Source organism: Globicephala melas, chromosome 12, assembly GCF_963455315.2.
Source record: "Globicephala melas chromosome 12, mGloMel1.2, whole genome shotgun sequence".
Classification (NCBI taxonomy): domain Eukaryota; kingdom Metazoa; phylum Chordata; class Mammalia; order Artiodactyla; family Delphinidae; genus Globicephala; species Globicephala melas.
In genome coordinates this window covers 10,633,472-10,649,072 of record NC_083325.1, presented here as the reverse complement: position 1 = coordinate 10,649,072, position 15,601 = coordinate 10,633,472, and the positions used below count along the sequence as shown (strand labels likewise).

At 48.3% G+C, this 15,601-nt stretch overlaps 1 protein-coding gene and 1 pseudogene across 4 annotated transcripts in view; both read right to left on the bottom strand.

Moving 5' to 3' along the window:
* The window catches only part of LOC115843180 (two pore channel protein 2-like), a 45,106-nt gene that overhangs the window by 4,639 nt on the left and 24,866 nt on the right, over positions 1-15,601 (bottom strand). For 2 of the 4 annotated variants that reach the window (XM_060309145.1, XM_070046829.1), the window contains 10 exons: positions 14,626-14,770; positions 12,612-12,797; positions 11,005-11,069; positions 10,121-10,208; positions 8,849-8,918; positions 6,477-6,696; positions 6,285-6,375; positions 4,001-4,114; positions 3,642-3,766; positions 2,189-2,682 (listed from right to left, as the gene is read on the bottom strand). In XM_060309145.1, coding sequence (XP_060165128.1) covers positions 2,537-2,682; positions 3,642-3,766; positions 4,001-4,114; positions 6,285-6,375; positions 6,477-6,696; positions 8,849-8,918; positions 10,121-10,208; positions 11,005-11,069; positions 12,612-12,797; positions 14,626-14,770 — 1,250 coding nt within the window. In that variant the 3' untranslated portion in view covers positions 2,189-2,536. Of the gene's footprint in view, positions 1-149; positions 1,562-2,188; positions 2,683-3,641; positions 3,767-4,000; positions 4,115-6,284; positions 6,376-6,476; positions 6,697-8,848; positions 8,919-10,120; positions 10,209-11,004; positions 11,070-12,611; positions 12,798-14,625; positions 14,771-15,601 lie in introns of those variants that run through there. The other 2 variants (XR_009566103.1, XR_009566102.1) reach the window with 2 other exon arrangements.
* LOC115843187 (U6 spliceosomal RNA) lies at positions 4,509-4,608 on the bottom strand (annotated as a pseudogene).

Sequence of the window (15,601 nt, the reverse complement as noted above, 5' to 3'; positions counted from 1 at the left end):
CTGCAAGGTGTGGACCCCAGATGGGCTCACAGCCCACGGGGCAGACACAATCATGTTGCCCCATCCCCCTGCCAGGGAGACTGAGGAATGAAGTGTCCAGCTGGGAGCCCATGGGCCAAAATGTCGGGGTGACTAGTCCCCTAAAAGGCAGAAGAAAGACCTGGAGAAAAGTGGCAATGCTGCCACAACTCCTGCCCCTTGTCCCCTCCCTTGGACTGTGTGCAGCGGCTGAGGTGCTGGCTCCCCCTGGTGGCGACGGGGGCTGTTGCAGGACAGTGGTGACCGGACCCCAAGAATCTGACCCCGAGACTTTCCTACTGAAGGGCTCACACTTGAGAAAAAATTACACAACAAAGTTTCCTCCACTATCGTTTAACACTGAACACGTGGAACAACATACAGGTCCATGAATATGTGAATTCTTCCATATCAAGAAACATCAATGGTATGGAACACTTGACAGCAGTGTGTGTGTGTGTGTGTGTGTGTGTGTCTATATCTGTCTCTATATCTATATCTCAACATGAAACAATTACTAGTAAGTGAAAGAAGCAAGTTCTTGAGCTATATATGATAAATGTCATGACATCCCACTTATGATAAAAAAAAATGATTATATATTAATATGCATGATATCCATTTAGTTCCAGAAGGAAAAAGAACAAACTCAGCAGTTCCCACCGGAAAGGGGGTGTCAGGTTGTGAGTGGAAGAATGAGAGGGGAAGGGGTGAGGAGAAGGAAGAATAAAGAGCAACTTTTGACTTTTTACTATATTTCTGTATTGAATGTTTTACAGTGACCGCATGGTTTCTAATTTAAAAATGCCCATCATATTTTCAAATTAAAAACATTAAGTTGTCACTCAGCATATTTAACCTAATCCTTTATATAATGATAAATGTTAAATACACAAAGAAATAAGAGAGGTCTGGATGGATGGCAGGACTCCACAAATCCCATCAGACGGGTCAGCAAGGCTCCCACCTCCTGGGAATCGTGGTGGTAATGGAATCCCAAACCCTGACGCCAAACACCAGCCTTCCAGGTTTCAAACCAGGAAGCGCCATCTGGAACAGCCCAGTCAGCATCCCCCCCCACCCCCCGCCCCAGTCCACACGATCTTGGGAGGGAGGTGCTACCTGCCCCGAGTTTGCAGGTGAGGAAGCAGAGCCCGGAGGTGGCATGGTCAGTGGGGAGTCAGGCATGCAACCAGCCCGGCCCCAGAGTCCCAGCCCTGAAGCTTTCGCTTTGCTCCGATACCAGGGGTCGCCCTCAGACCAAGGAAAGGGCCCTCCCAGGCCAGGTTCGGTTGCCACGCTGACATGTGACACATGACATGACACGTGACGGCCTCACTGCACTCAGAGCCCTCAGGTCAGGAAGCCTTGATTCCCACCCCCGATTCCCCTGCTCAGGGTAGGGCCTGCGACGAGGTGCAGAAGACGGAGGAGTCCCACCTACCCTGACAACTCTGGAAAGGACTCACTTGCTCACAATGCAGTTGTGATCAGGAGTAGCCAAATTCACAGAGACAGAAAGTAGAATGGTGGCCGCCAGGAGCTGGAAGGAAGGGGGATTAGGGAGTTACTGTTGAATGGTACAGACCTTCATGTGGGGTGATGAAAAGCCCTGGAGGTCTGTTGAGTGCACCTAAAATGTGACTGTACATAAAACTACTGAATTGTACACTTAGAAATAGTTACAGTAGTAAATTTTATGTTGTATACTTTACCACAATGAAATGTTTTCAATAAAATAGAATAAAATGAAATAAATCCCTTTAATTTCCCAGGAGTAGGTCGCTGTACTGAGAGATTTCCAGCTGGGGAAAGTGACCTCAGGGAGCCACTTACTCAACATCTTGCTATACTTGTAATTTAATTAAAGAAGCTTTGAGGGACTTCCCAGGTGGTCCAGTGGTTAAGACTCCGCACTTCCAAGGCAGGGGGTGTGGGTTCGATCCCTGCTCGGGGAGCTAAGATCCCACATGACTCACGGCCAAAAAACCAAAACATAAAACAGAAGAAACTTTGAGAGCCTCCCCCCAAAAAGAAGCAATTGTGACAGAATTTGATCTTCACATTCATATTTGTCTTCATTTCGAATAAACACTGCATCCAAAGCTACTGTACTAGAACATGTTCCTTTAGCATATTAAGATATTTTAAATTCATTTATGTAACACTGTAGCACAGTATTCATTTAATAAAGTAGCAAAATATCATATAAAAATAAATGAAAGCTTTTACATACCCACTGAGAGGATTTACACACGTACAAACACTTGTATGGTAAGTGCTCTCCAGTCTCCTTGTAGATTTTCCTTTCCTCACCTCCATGGTCAGCCCTAAGCATGACCTCAGGAGAGCACACAGAGCTGACCACTCAGGGCAGGGGAGGCCGATTCACAGTCTTATCAGAACACAGAAGAGAACCTGGGCTGGGAAAGTAACCTCTAGGTAGCATCTGCAAACAGTGAGGACAGCTTATCTTGGTTTCCAGTTGTGCATGCCTGTGGCCCTTACAGGCCCAGGGTCAGGCACTGTTTTCAAAACTGGGATTCTTGGGATGTATGTCACTGGGTGAGAAGTTCAGAATCTCCTCCAAGGAAGGGCCTTCATCCTCTGGAGCTATTTCAGACTCAAACATCTGCTGCAGCAAAGCATCCACGGTCTTGTACTCTGGGAGGAAGGAGAGGGGCACATGGGACCTGCCCGTGTGGGTCGGAGGGGAGCAGAGCTCGGCTTTCCTGAAGGAGGGTCTCTGAGCCCACCCCACTGAGCTCCCCAGACCCCGCAGGCTCTGGAGACCAAGGAGAAGGTCCTCCTTGAAGGATGGGGGAGGATGGCCGCCTCTGGGGTGGCATGCCCACATACACACACACACACACACACACACACACACACACACACACGCCATCTCTGCTGTGCTGTGTCTAAGTGTACCATACAGTGTCCCCATCAAAGGCCCAGTTGAGATTCAGACAGGTTTGGGTTTACTCAGTCAATCGTTAATTCACTGAGAATTAATAAAGTACTTAAACAGTTATTAAGGCCCACATGTCCTGGGCACATGGTGAGGCCCTTGGGAACACAATGGAGAACAAAAAAGACATGGCCCTGCACATGTAGAGCTTCGAGTCTGCAGGGAAGACAGATGGTGACCAGACAGTCACTCAGTGATCAATGTACAGCTGACAGGTGCTGAAAGGCAGGGAAGGAGAGCTGGGGGGTGGGGGTGGGGTGCACAGGAGCACCTGACTTCTCGGGGAGCCCGGAGGGCTTCCCTGAGGAAGTGCTGCCTGAGCAGAGATCTGCAGGAGGAAGAGCCTTGATTCTGCAAGGTGAGGTGAGAGTAAGGGGAGAAAGCAGCATGTTCAAAGGCCCTGTGGCAGGATGGAGCAGGGGAGCCGAAGAAGTAAAGGGACAGCAGGGCTAAAGGGCAGAGGCGTGGGGGTTCCTGGGGGAAGGAAGACGGGCTGAGGTATTGAGGGAACCAAGCATGTGGCCCCTAGAGGCCACGGCAGGCGCCCTTGAGACACGGTAAGCCCCTGGAGGTCGGATTTGCATCCTGGAAACATCTCACTGACTGCTGTGAGGAGGATGGATTGGAGGAAGTTTCGAGTTGGGTTAAAACTTACTTTTTGATGCAATTCTAAAGTACAGTCCTTTCAAGGCCTTCCTTTTGTTGTCTCCATCGTCCCCACTGAAGCCACTGTCCTTGGCGTCCACATTGTCAATGAGCTTCCCATCCTGCACTTCTTCCCTTCGGGGAGGAAGAGATGGTGTGAACACAGCCGGGTCCCTCAGCTGAGTTCCCCTCTGTCCTCCCAGCCATGGCCCCATGTCACCCATGTAGCCAGCGAGGGTCCCTGAGAACTGGCACCCAGGACCAGGCTGGCTGCCACGGGGTCTCGGGGGTTAAATGTGATCAGGACCCACCCCGCAATGAACATCCTGCTTCCAAAGTCCATGAGCCGCGTCGGGAAATGCTACTCACTCTTGGACCCCAACTCCAAGCTCTTGAATCTTCTTCTCAATGGCAGTTTCCACTTCACTTTTTTCTAACGAATATGCCACAAAAAACGCTTCCAAGATGAACGCTATGAAAATACTGAGAAAAAGTAAAAGGCAGAGGGTTTTACATCGAGTCAGCCATGGTCTAGGTGATGGGAAATCATGGCAGCAAAGAGTGTTCAAGCCCAGACAAAAAGGCCGCCCATCTTTGCAAAGAAAACACAACACGGGGAAGAAACAACAAAATGTCTCTCAAGCAACAGGCACAACTTTCTTTCATTCGGAAAATCATTCTTCCTCTACGTCGTTTTTAAACAGTGACTATTAAGAAGAAAATAGAGGGGGGCGTTCTGATTCACAATTTTTAAAGGTTTACTCCATTTATAGTTATTGTAAAATATTGGTTATATTCCCAGTGCTGTACAATACATCCTTGCACCTTATTTTATACCTAACAGTTTGTACCTCTTAATCTCCTCCCCCTATGTTGCGAAAATATGGAATGCCTCACCAATTTGCATGTCATCCTTGTACAGGGGCCCATTAATCGTCTCTGTACAGTTTTAGTGTATGTGCTACCAAAGTGAGCTCGAAAATACAGTTTATTTTAAGGGGAAGCTTAGGCCACATAATTGGTGTAGACAATTCTCCATGAATATCTCGTGTTAATGCACAGTCTAGGTCCTCTGAGCAAAGGCACTGACAGCCACTTTAGGGATATACTGGGCTGGCCCAAAAGTTCGCTCGGGTGGTCTGTGACATGGAAAAACCCCAATGAACTTTTTGGTCCACACGATATGCGTGTCTCCAGAAATGCTCCACCATAGTAAAGCTTCCTGTTACTTACTGTCTCCTCCCCAGCGACCACTAGGGTAGCAGAGACTTCATTTTGCCCTCCCCGGAGACTTGCTTACGTTCGAGAGTAAAAATAAGGTCTTTCTCTTTTGCTCTCTCTTTCCAGAGGGGAGGATGGGCAGGTCTCCCCAGCTACACAGACCGGGGTTTCCTCATTTTGGGGTTCCCCTCCTGCAATGCAGCCCATCCCACTGGCCCTCACCTCACGGTGCAGCGGGGATTAGGGCTCAGGGAGCTGCCCCAAGTATTGCTCTGGCGGCAGCTTCTGCCGTGAGGAATAAACTGTCTTTGTCTCGGACCCAAGGCATCACACTTTGTCAGTATATACACGTGACGTACACGCACACTGACCTGCCACTTGTGAGTAGGGAATCCCAGTTCCTTCACCACTTCTGACTTAACATGATGCTGACGGAGCCCAGGGCTGTCACCATACTCGCATGCTTTGGGGGGAAGAGCTGAAAAACCCCTACAGCTTTTCACGTTGCCTCGGCCTATCCCAGCATTCTGGAAACCTCTCTAAGAATCACTCAGAAGCATTCCTCTCTCGTTCCCACTACATATTCCATTCAGACGGTGCAGGACAAGCAGCCCTGAGCAGTTCTTCCCCTCCCCTCCCTCTGCTGGGACGTTCTTGAGCCAAAATCAGCAGGATGGTGGCCAAAGCAGCCCTGATGTGACAAGGAAGGCCCGGGGCTGGCTTGTCACCCCAAGAATTGTGGGCCCTGGGCTCTAAGAGGGATACGACAACCAGAACACATCTCTGGGGGCGGGAAAAAGAGGCATAAAGGGACTCAAATTCAGGTCCCACAAGGAACAGGGGAGCTAGAATCAGAGATTGATAAGCAGGAAGGAAAGCCCTCTGGAATGGTGAGATGTCATAGCAGCTTTCAAACGGTGCCTGAGTTCTCCGCGGAAGAGAAGTCAGGACAGAACTGGAACCAATGAAGAAAATTAACTAGTAAGCACATTTCCATTCTACCTGTGCAAGGACAGGTGAGGACCAGAGCTGGACGACAAGGAAATTGACTCGTATAGGTTCTAATGAGTCCCAGGAGTTGTGCAGATTTCAGCAAAGGGTGGACACAATTCACAAGGACGTTCTAAAGGTGATTTATCCCACCGGGGAAGGGTAGGGAGACCGGCCAGGACCCCAGAGCCCTTCTGACCCAAACAATTGGCGAGGCTATGAGATGTATACTATATACTGACGTGCACGGCTGGCTGACACTGAAGAACACAGATGTGAACAAAAGTAAGATGCCTCCCTTCTGGTGCCTTAGCATCTAGCAGGGGAGATGGGACCCACCCACAATGTACTCAAGGGTGGAGCCAGGGAGGAGGGAGGTGTGAGCAGCTGTAGATCTGAGAGGGGGGATCTGCAACAGCCCACCCGGCAGGAGCAAACTCACTTAACAATGAGGATGACGACCACGACGTGGAAGCCGATGAAATACAGCTTTGACGCCTGGTGAGTCACGAGGGCAAAGCCATCTGCGAGGAGTGGGAAGCTAAGGAAACAAGCGTTCAAGGAGCCGAGACCCAATCCTCCCGGAAGGTGCTCTCAGCATCCCCCGCCACACCCGCCTCCTCGGAAAGGATATCGTGCCACTGGTTAACCACGGTGAGCTCTGTCAGCAGGATGAGAGAGGCAGCCAGGTCATTGAAGTTGTTCCTGCAGTACCTGCCTCGGGCAAACGCTGAGTCTTTTAGGGCTGGGTTCCCACACTCCAGGGCATCAGGACTGGTGGAACTGGGGTCAAAGAAGTGGACTTTGCCGTGGAACACTTCCATCCCGATGATGGCAAACACGTAGTAGACCACCTAGGGTGGGCGGCACCGGGCACGAGTGGGCAGGTGGGATGAGGGGAGGCAGGAGGACGCAGACACGGGTCAGCCTGCGACAACGGCCGGCAGAAAGCGCTGTGACCCTCATTCTGGGGATGGCTTTCCCCACGGCCACAAGTTCCAGCAGCATCAGGAACAGAGTGGGATGGGTCAGCCCACTGGCAACTGGGCTGTTCAGGGACAGGGGCACGGCCAGCTGGACCACACCTTGACCTCTGCTGTGGTCCCCGTTTACAAAGACAAAATGATGCTGTGAGCAAGTTAGTGGGTTAAATACTCAGTAAATAATATCAATAGTTAGGCCTCTAGGGAAAAAATAATAAATTTGGATCTTTACCTCATTTGTTTTGTTTTTTGTTTTTTTGGATTTTTTTGGCTGTGCCACGCGGCATATAGGATCTTAGTGCCCCGACCAGGGATCAAACCCGTGCCCCCCGCAGTGGAAGCGTGGAGTCTTAACCACTGGACTGCCAGGGAAGTCCCGTTTACCTCGTTTCTTATATCAAAATAAATTCCAAAGGTGTCAAAGAGTTAAATGTAAAAACCAAACTATAAAGGAGCTAGAAAAAGAATCAAGTAGAGAAAAGGCTTATAAGCATGATATAAAACTAGAAACTGTAAAATAAAACATCAACAAGTATGACTATGTAATTAATTTAAACTTTCAGACAGCCGAAAAAATACAACAGAAAGCCTTTATTTCGGAAAAACAAAAACAAACAAGTGACGGATGAGGAAAAATAACTACTCTGTATACAACGTACCAAGGGCTTATTTCCCTGATCGGCAAAACGCTCTTTCAAATCATATAAAAAAAATACAACTAATAGAAAAATGGACCAAGGATATGAATTAAGCTGCTTATAAAAAAAATAAGCATAAGTGGCCCAAAGAACATGGAAAACACACTCAGCCTCTGGAATAACTAAAGAAATGCACATCAAAGGGACACAGTGCCATTTTCTCACCCATCAGATTGGAGAGTATGGAAATGTTTAATAAACCCAGCTGTGAGGGGTGCAGAGAAACAGACGCCGCACACACTGGCATTTGGAATACACAGGGAGCACGTCTTTTGGAAGGCAATTCGCCACCACTGATCCAAACTGTGGACACATTTACCTTGTGACCTAGCAGTTCCACTGCTAGGAATGTACCCAACAGAAACACTCACGAAAGCAAAGACACACACAAGATGGGCTTCACCCCATCATCTGTGATGGCAAAGAAGTGAAATCTCTAGTGGTCGGCCAGCGATCAGCCATGTTCTGGAGTCTTCCCTCAGTGGGACACTTTGCATCAGAGCAGAACTCACATGGGTGCATGTGTCCTCCAGGACATGTGACAAAGACATTGGGAAGACGTTGGATAGAAAGAAGTTGTGCCATGTTTGGTACAGATGATCCCATTTGACACAACAATAAACTGGATACACATACATCTGGAAATGACATGCCTGTTGTATGGATGGAAATGTTTAGGAAGCGTGACGAGAAACTCTTAATCATGGTTGCCTCTGGGAAAGAGGCACGCGGTGGATGAGAATGCGTGACCTGCAGTCCATCTTCATTCTTCTGTGCTAATTGAATTGTTTTGTTTTGTTTTGTTTTACCACTTTAACAGAATAGAAGATAAGTACCCTGTAGCAGATATTCAAGCTTCCTCCTCCATAGCACGGAATCACTCCTGGGTGGGGGGCCCAGTCCCCTCACAGCCTTGCGTGGCTACGTTCTTACCACTGGGCTTCTGGAGGAGCAGGTGGGCTTTCTTCTGAGCAGAACAAAGAAGGATCTGAGGCCAGGGCGGCAGAGCCATGCTCTGGAAGGAGCCTACACCCCTGAGACCCACCTGCTGGCTAGGAATACCCCCTGGACCGTGGGTGAGAAGCACACTTTGACGAGATTAACCCACTGAGGTTGGGTTTATTACAGCAGCCAGTGTACCTGGACGGCTATATGCCCCATGTTTCTACACACGTGATATTTCTAAAACTGGCTCCTAGAAACCCCTTGAATCTCATTGACTTCATCTCCCTTTCTTTCCCTCACTTAAAATAAGGCTCACAGAGACCTGCTAAGAACGAACATCTTATCGCTTGCTTCACGTAGAATAGGAACAGAACACTCACCAAGACCAAACCGCCAAACGTCAGCATCGTGGGGCCGATGTTAATTAAGGTGGTCACGATCACCCGGAATCTGGGATAAAACAAAGTTTCGGACACAAGGCAAAGGGAAGATGTAAGTAAAACTGACACCACACTGGCATGTTTGGTTTCATGCCCCTCCCCCCAGTCCTGAATCTGTGCTGTAAATGCTGTCAGGAATCTGCCTTTACAATTTTGTCAGCATCAGTCCATCTACTGAACTGAGCGGGGAGTGCACTTGAGTTTCCCCTGAAGCAAAACAAAGCAAGACCGTTTTTAAAAACATAAGGAAGGTAATCACAGAGAGTTTCACTAGTAGGACACAGGTGGGTATTGAGGCTGAAAAACCTTCCACCCTCGTCTGCTTTCTTCCCCCAACCTTTTTCTTCATCAAAAATTCAGCCTGGGGCTTCCCTGGTGGCGCAGTGGTGGAGAGTCCGCCTGCCGATGCAGGGGACACGGGTTCGTGCCCCGGTCCGGGAAGATCCCACATGCCGCGGAGCGGCTGGGCCCGTGAGCCATGGCCGCTGAGCCTGCGCATCCGGAGCCTGTGCTCCGCAACGGGAGAGGCCACAACAGGGAGAGGCCCGCGTACCAAAAAAAAAAAAAAAAAATTCAGCCTGTATTAAAGCTGACCTGGAGACTCAGCTGACCGGCCTGCTCCCCTACTTATTTTGCGGGGGGGCAGGCCAGTCCTCAGATGGCAGTCCCCACACACTCCTTGAAAGGAACCTGGCCTATCCAAAACAGGGTGGGTTTTTCCAGGTTTAGGGATCAGACTCCTAGGTTTGCATCCTAGTTCTGCCTCTTTCTAGCTGTGCACCACTGGGGGAACTACTTAACCTCTCTGAGCTTCATTGTCGTCACCCAGGAACTAAAGATCATTAAAGCCCCTACATCAAGGGTCGTTGGAGGGATTTAACGAGACAATGGTTAGCACACTCCGTTAGCATTAGCTGCCATTGTGACCACTGTCCAGTCACCAGGCTGCAGGCACAGTTGAGGGACCACGTCGCAGGGTTGAAAGTGACGGACAGAATCCCTGCCCTCAGAGAGCTGCACTTCGGGGCTCTTCACCACCTTCTCGGGCTCCCTGCCCCTCCCCACCGCCCCCAGAGAACCCAGGTCCTCTATACAAGTTATAGCCTGGGTTCACAGCTGGGCGTGTTTCTATTCCCAGGCAGGGTGGTTTCTGTCAAGCCCGAATATGGGGAACTGCCCGGGTGCAGCTGTTTCCCATGGCTTCACCTTTACCTCTGAATGCTGACAATGATCCGTAAGAGCCGGAGTATTCTCAAAATCAAGACAATATCCAGTATCTGCTGACTGTTGTATTTTCTCGCTGGAAAAAGAACACAACCATCTAACATTCCGGTTTCGGAGCGCCTCTGGCTTGTCCCTTTTATGCAGTGAGGTCTGAGACTCTGTGGGTCCTGGGGGACTATGCACTTCACTTCAAGAACAGGGTGATGGCTCTGAGCAATGAGGAAGTGAGGACTGCCTTCAACCAGTAACTCCTCCGGCAAATCAGCACCAAGCTGAGCATCCCCTCCAGCCCTAAAACTAAGAAGCATGAGTGTAGGAACAGACTTCAGACCATAATCAAGAACTGACTGTGGATCCCGCTCTACAGAACGCACTTCAGCAAGCCGTCCCTCCCCCCAGCATTCATTTCATAGTCATGTTAAGAAGCTTCTCTATCTCTAATAATCCCCTCTGCCATCTACAGGAAGGAGTGTGCAGGGCAGTGGCGGCACAGGTAGAGGAGCCAGAGGAGGGTAGAAAGGAGAGGGTGGTGGGCAGAGGCTGATGAAGAGCTCCTGCTACAGCTGGACCCTGGGTTGGGGGCCAACATGCGCAGAGGGTCAAGGATGAGCCCTGAGACCAAGGGCAGTTTGGAGAGATGACCAGCTGAGTGTTTGGTGTGGTGATACCTACAAATGAAATCTCTACCATACAACCAGACACAAACAAAGCTACCATCCCTCTCCAGAAAGCGGAATAGTTTTACTAATTCTCCTGTGTCCCCACTGCCTCGTCCCAAACACCCTAATGGTACACCATGGATGTTCTACAAAGTTTACTGATTGAACACACGCTCCCGGGAGGCGGGGAAGCTGAGAGCCGGTGACACTGACCTGACTGAATGGTGGTGTTGGCCACAGTGGCCACCAGGGCTGCGATGATGATCAGCGTATCAAACCTAAGATTTGGTGGAGAAGCAACGTCAGTGAGGAGTCAAGGGAAAGGCCTGTCAAGCTCGGGATACAGTGAATCCTGAGAAAACTCTGAATCCAATCTCTTACGCAAAGCAACGATCCAGCCGTCAAATTGATTTCCATAATTTTTAGGACAGCAGGTACAAAGCAAGAAACACTGTGTTTGATCATTTACTGGCTGCTCCAATGAACCATCGAAGGAAATTTGTAGGAATCAGCGAATTCATATCACTCTGTCTTCCAGCATAACTGTGTTTGATCATTTACTGGCTGCTCCAATGAACCATCGAAGGAAATTTGTAGGAATCAGCGAATTCATATCACTCTGTCTTCCAACATAACTATATACTTGCAAGAATACTTTGACACATTTTCAGAATACATAGTGTAATCTTTCTCGGTATTCATCTTACTAAATGCATTGCAACATTATTTATTTATTTATTTTATTATTTTATTTTTTTATTTATCTGGCCATGCCATGCGGCTTGGGGGATCTTAGTTCCCCTACCAGGGATTGAACCCACACACTTGACAGTGAAAGCACAGAGTCCTAACTGCTGAAGTGTCAGGGAATTCCCTGCAACTGTTAAATTAAAGGGGAAACTCATCATGCCGTGACTTTTCTCACAACGGTGCCACTGCCTTGGATAACACTGGTCAGCTGGCCACACGCACACCTGAGTGAGTTTCTTGGCACTGGGAGCAGTGACCACAGAGATCCAACCCTGCTGAGCTGTGCACTACCCGTGATGGCTGACATTCAGTGGTACTCAAGATGGTTTGCAGCATGTGGGTGATGGTTTAAGACCGGGAGGTACAGAGCCTGGAGCAGAGAAGGTCACAGGAGAAACATCCAGCCCGGGAAAGAGCTTGCTGAGGGTCCTCATCGTCCAGCCACGCAGGCCAAGTTTTCCAATAACAAGAGTAGGGAGCGGGCCGGGCAACCATGGAAGGAATTGTCTCATTGGGTGCGACATTCTAAGATCCTTTCCAGATCCAAGATGCCGTGATCTGTGATTCTAATTTTACACAGTCATTCAAACTGACATCCTAAATGACAGCTTTGAGAACCAGATGTTCCCCTGCCCTCAAGACTTCATTATAAGAAGCCTCGGGCTTCCCTGGTGGCGCAGTGGTTAAGAATCTGCCTGCCAATGCAGGGGACATGGGTTCGAGCCCTGGTCCAGGAAGATTCCACATGCCACGGAGCAACTGAGCCTGTGTGCCACAACTACTGAAGCCTGCATGTCTAGAGCCCATGCTCCGCAACAAGGGAAGCCACTGCAATGAGAAGCCCGCGCACCGCAACGAAGAGTAGCCCCCGCTCGCCACAGCTAGAGAAAGCCCACGTGCAGCAACGAAGACCCAACACAGCCAAAAATAAATAAATAAATTTATAAAAAAAAAAAGAAGCCTCAAAACTAGGCAGATGGAGCTTGAAACACTCCACAACGTTATTCCCCAAAGTGTGACAGAAAGCCCCTCTCTTCACCCACGGCCTCCTCCCCAAAACACAGACTCACCAGTTCCAGAACTGCTTCCTTCCAAAATAGGCTCTGGGTTCGTACGTGTACAATTTCAGGAGAATTTCAATAATATAGAGAGAAAGGAAAAGCCATTCTGCATAGGAAATTAAGGGGTTTTTCTCATCCAAAGCAATGAATATGGCATTTATTAGAATGATGACATCATAAACCCAGACAAAAATCCTGCCAGGAGGGAAAAAAGAAGATTCTGTTACCATACATTTCAGTTAAAAAAAAAAAAAAAAAGCAGGTTCAGAGCCCTGCAGGAACTACTGTGTTTCCTGTCAGTGTGATGAATATGAGATACTCGCCACCCCCCATCCCACCAACACACACACACACACACACACACACATACTCACTCAACATGGAAGGAAAGGTTCCACCATGGTTAGGGCTCTGAAATTCACCTGCCTCTCACTGACACTGGTACACTGGTATAGCCTTTCCCACCAAGGAGAAAATGAAGACAGAGTGAGGGGGAAGAACAGAGGCCTAGTTTTCCCAGGTTCACCTTTTGGGCACAGTACCTGGATCAGATGAAAAGCTGGGTAGAATCAGGGGGCAAGGAGAAGGTTTAGGGCTTAGCCCAGGACCATTACACCTTGACTACTTGACCCTGGAAAATTAACATCCTTAACTCAGAAAGCTTCTGAAAAACTCGTTACTCCTATTGCACACAAGTCTTCCAGGGGACTGACGTGCCCCACTTTCTCACCAAGTCTGGGGTGAAAAGGGGTGAAAAAAATAGGACAGTTGGGCTCTGACTCAACTTTTTAATTACAGAGCAGGCTGCCCCTCACAGGCATCTATGCTCTGTGCTCCAGAGAATCCTGGGTGAACCCTGGGCGTGGCCATGGGAAGCAGGGGAGCGGGGGCTCCTACCCTATTGTCCTGGGGAAGCTGCAGACTCTAGGTCTCAGCCCTGGATGCCACATGTGGTTACACAAACATCCACTGTGTGAAACACACCAGTAGTTCAATATTGAGATGAATGGAAAGGAGCCTCTACATGAAGGGCCTTCGTAAATATACAATATGGGAGCTAAAAGGGATATTTACCTACATCATAGGCTGGGCTACTTTCAAGGATTTCTATACCATTCACTTTTTTTTTTAATTTTTGAATGTTATTTTATTTATTTTTTTATTCAGCAGGTTCTTATTAGTCATCCATTTTATACACATCAGTGTATACATGTCAATCCCAATCTCCCAAGTGAACCATTCACTTTTATGAAACATTAAATTCAAAGAAGGCAAGAGGGGAGCCTCTGCTGATAGGGGTGTTCCAGGCCACACATAGTAAAAATAAACTTTCCAACCAGGATAAAGGACTCTTCTGGAGTCCATCTACTTGGGAATAAAAGAATTAATTGGCATTCTTTTTTTTTTTTTTTTTGCGGTACACGGGTCCCTCACCGCCGTGGCCTCTCCCATTGCAGAGCACAGGCTACAGACGCACAGCTGCAGCGGCCATGGCTCACGGGCCCAGCCGCTCCGTGGCATGTGGGATCTTCCCGGACCGGGGCACGAACCCGTGTCCCCTGCATCGGCAGGCAGACTCTCAACAACTGTGCCACCAGGGAAGCCCTAACTGGCATTCTTAACGGTCATTCCAGTAACTCTAACCCATGTCTACTTACCAGATACTTTACAAAATGCCATATTTGACATCAACTTCCTAATGACTCTGATGGGGCAGGAACTTCCTGAAATCAGAGAGTGGTCAGCTTCCCTGGCTCAGAAAGCACAGCCAGTCTGTGGCCCTTGAGCATTAAAAAAAAAAAAAAAAAAAAAACACCGAAGAAGGAAGCATAATCTAGAAACCTGTCCTCTGGCTAAGGTTAAACATAGCAGAACCGTTTCCATGCCTTCCCAAGAAACCAGAAGCAGTGAGCAGGGGAATGGTTTATAGCTTCAGTGATGAAACACATTCAGTCCAGACAGCATTAACAGATTCCTCTATTTTCAAAGCAATTTGGGAGAAAACCAGCCCCGTCTCACTTGCCTGTGCCGAACCACCTTCTGAACCAAGAGGCTTGGGGACGACTGGTATACCCGAGGCATCCAGGCTTCCAGCGGGTGTCTCTTGATGTTGATGGTGACCACCTGGATGTTGAGGAGGTCAGCCAAGCGTAGAAAGTTCATTTTGTCTGCAATGAAAAAAGGACCCCCAAATACATGGCTGCTGTGACACTAGGGTTCAATGGGTGAAACAAAGCCAGCACAGACTCTTGGATCTGCGTTTCACAGGTGAAGATATGAAGCCTCAAAGGATGAAGGCCCAAGGCCAAGGGGACAGCGAGTGGCACAGCCTCCCGCTTGTCCTCACTCAGACCCTGAGCCAGCCCAAGGCAGCCAACCCAAGCATGTGACTTCGCTAGTTCACAGACACCGCTGCCTCACTCCCTGCCTTCCACCTCACTCAGCCATTATGGCAGTCCAGCCATTATGGCAGTCCAAGCAAACCGATACAAGCAACGATTTCTCAATGAATTGTTAAATGAATTATTTTAAAGTGAACACTATGCGTTCCTTAAATTCTGAATGGAGACTTAAAGGTCCTCCCGGAGTAAGAAATCAGGGAAAAATTCTTTATGCTTTAAATGTGCTATCCCCTAAAAAAAAATAAATAAACCAAACAAACACAACAAACAAAAAGCCTCACTAGGGTGGAGGAAAAAAGGAATTTTGAGCTTAATGATCACCTTTTTTCTTTTAACAAAGTCTCTGACAGACTCTCGGCTTGCACAAACGTATTAAAATGCTAAAGAAACTAGGTCTTAAAATGATTTTCTCCTTGACACAGGTGTCTTCCAGATAAAAACTTGAACTCACAAATCAGTTTATAAAGTCTGGCCCCCACAAGTATAAAATATGTAAAACAACCAAATATTCATTTAAACAGTATTTCTATATTCTAATTTCTTAAAAAAATCAGATGGGAACCAGGGAATTCTAACTTCATTTAATGTTCTTAGTGT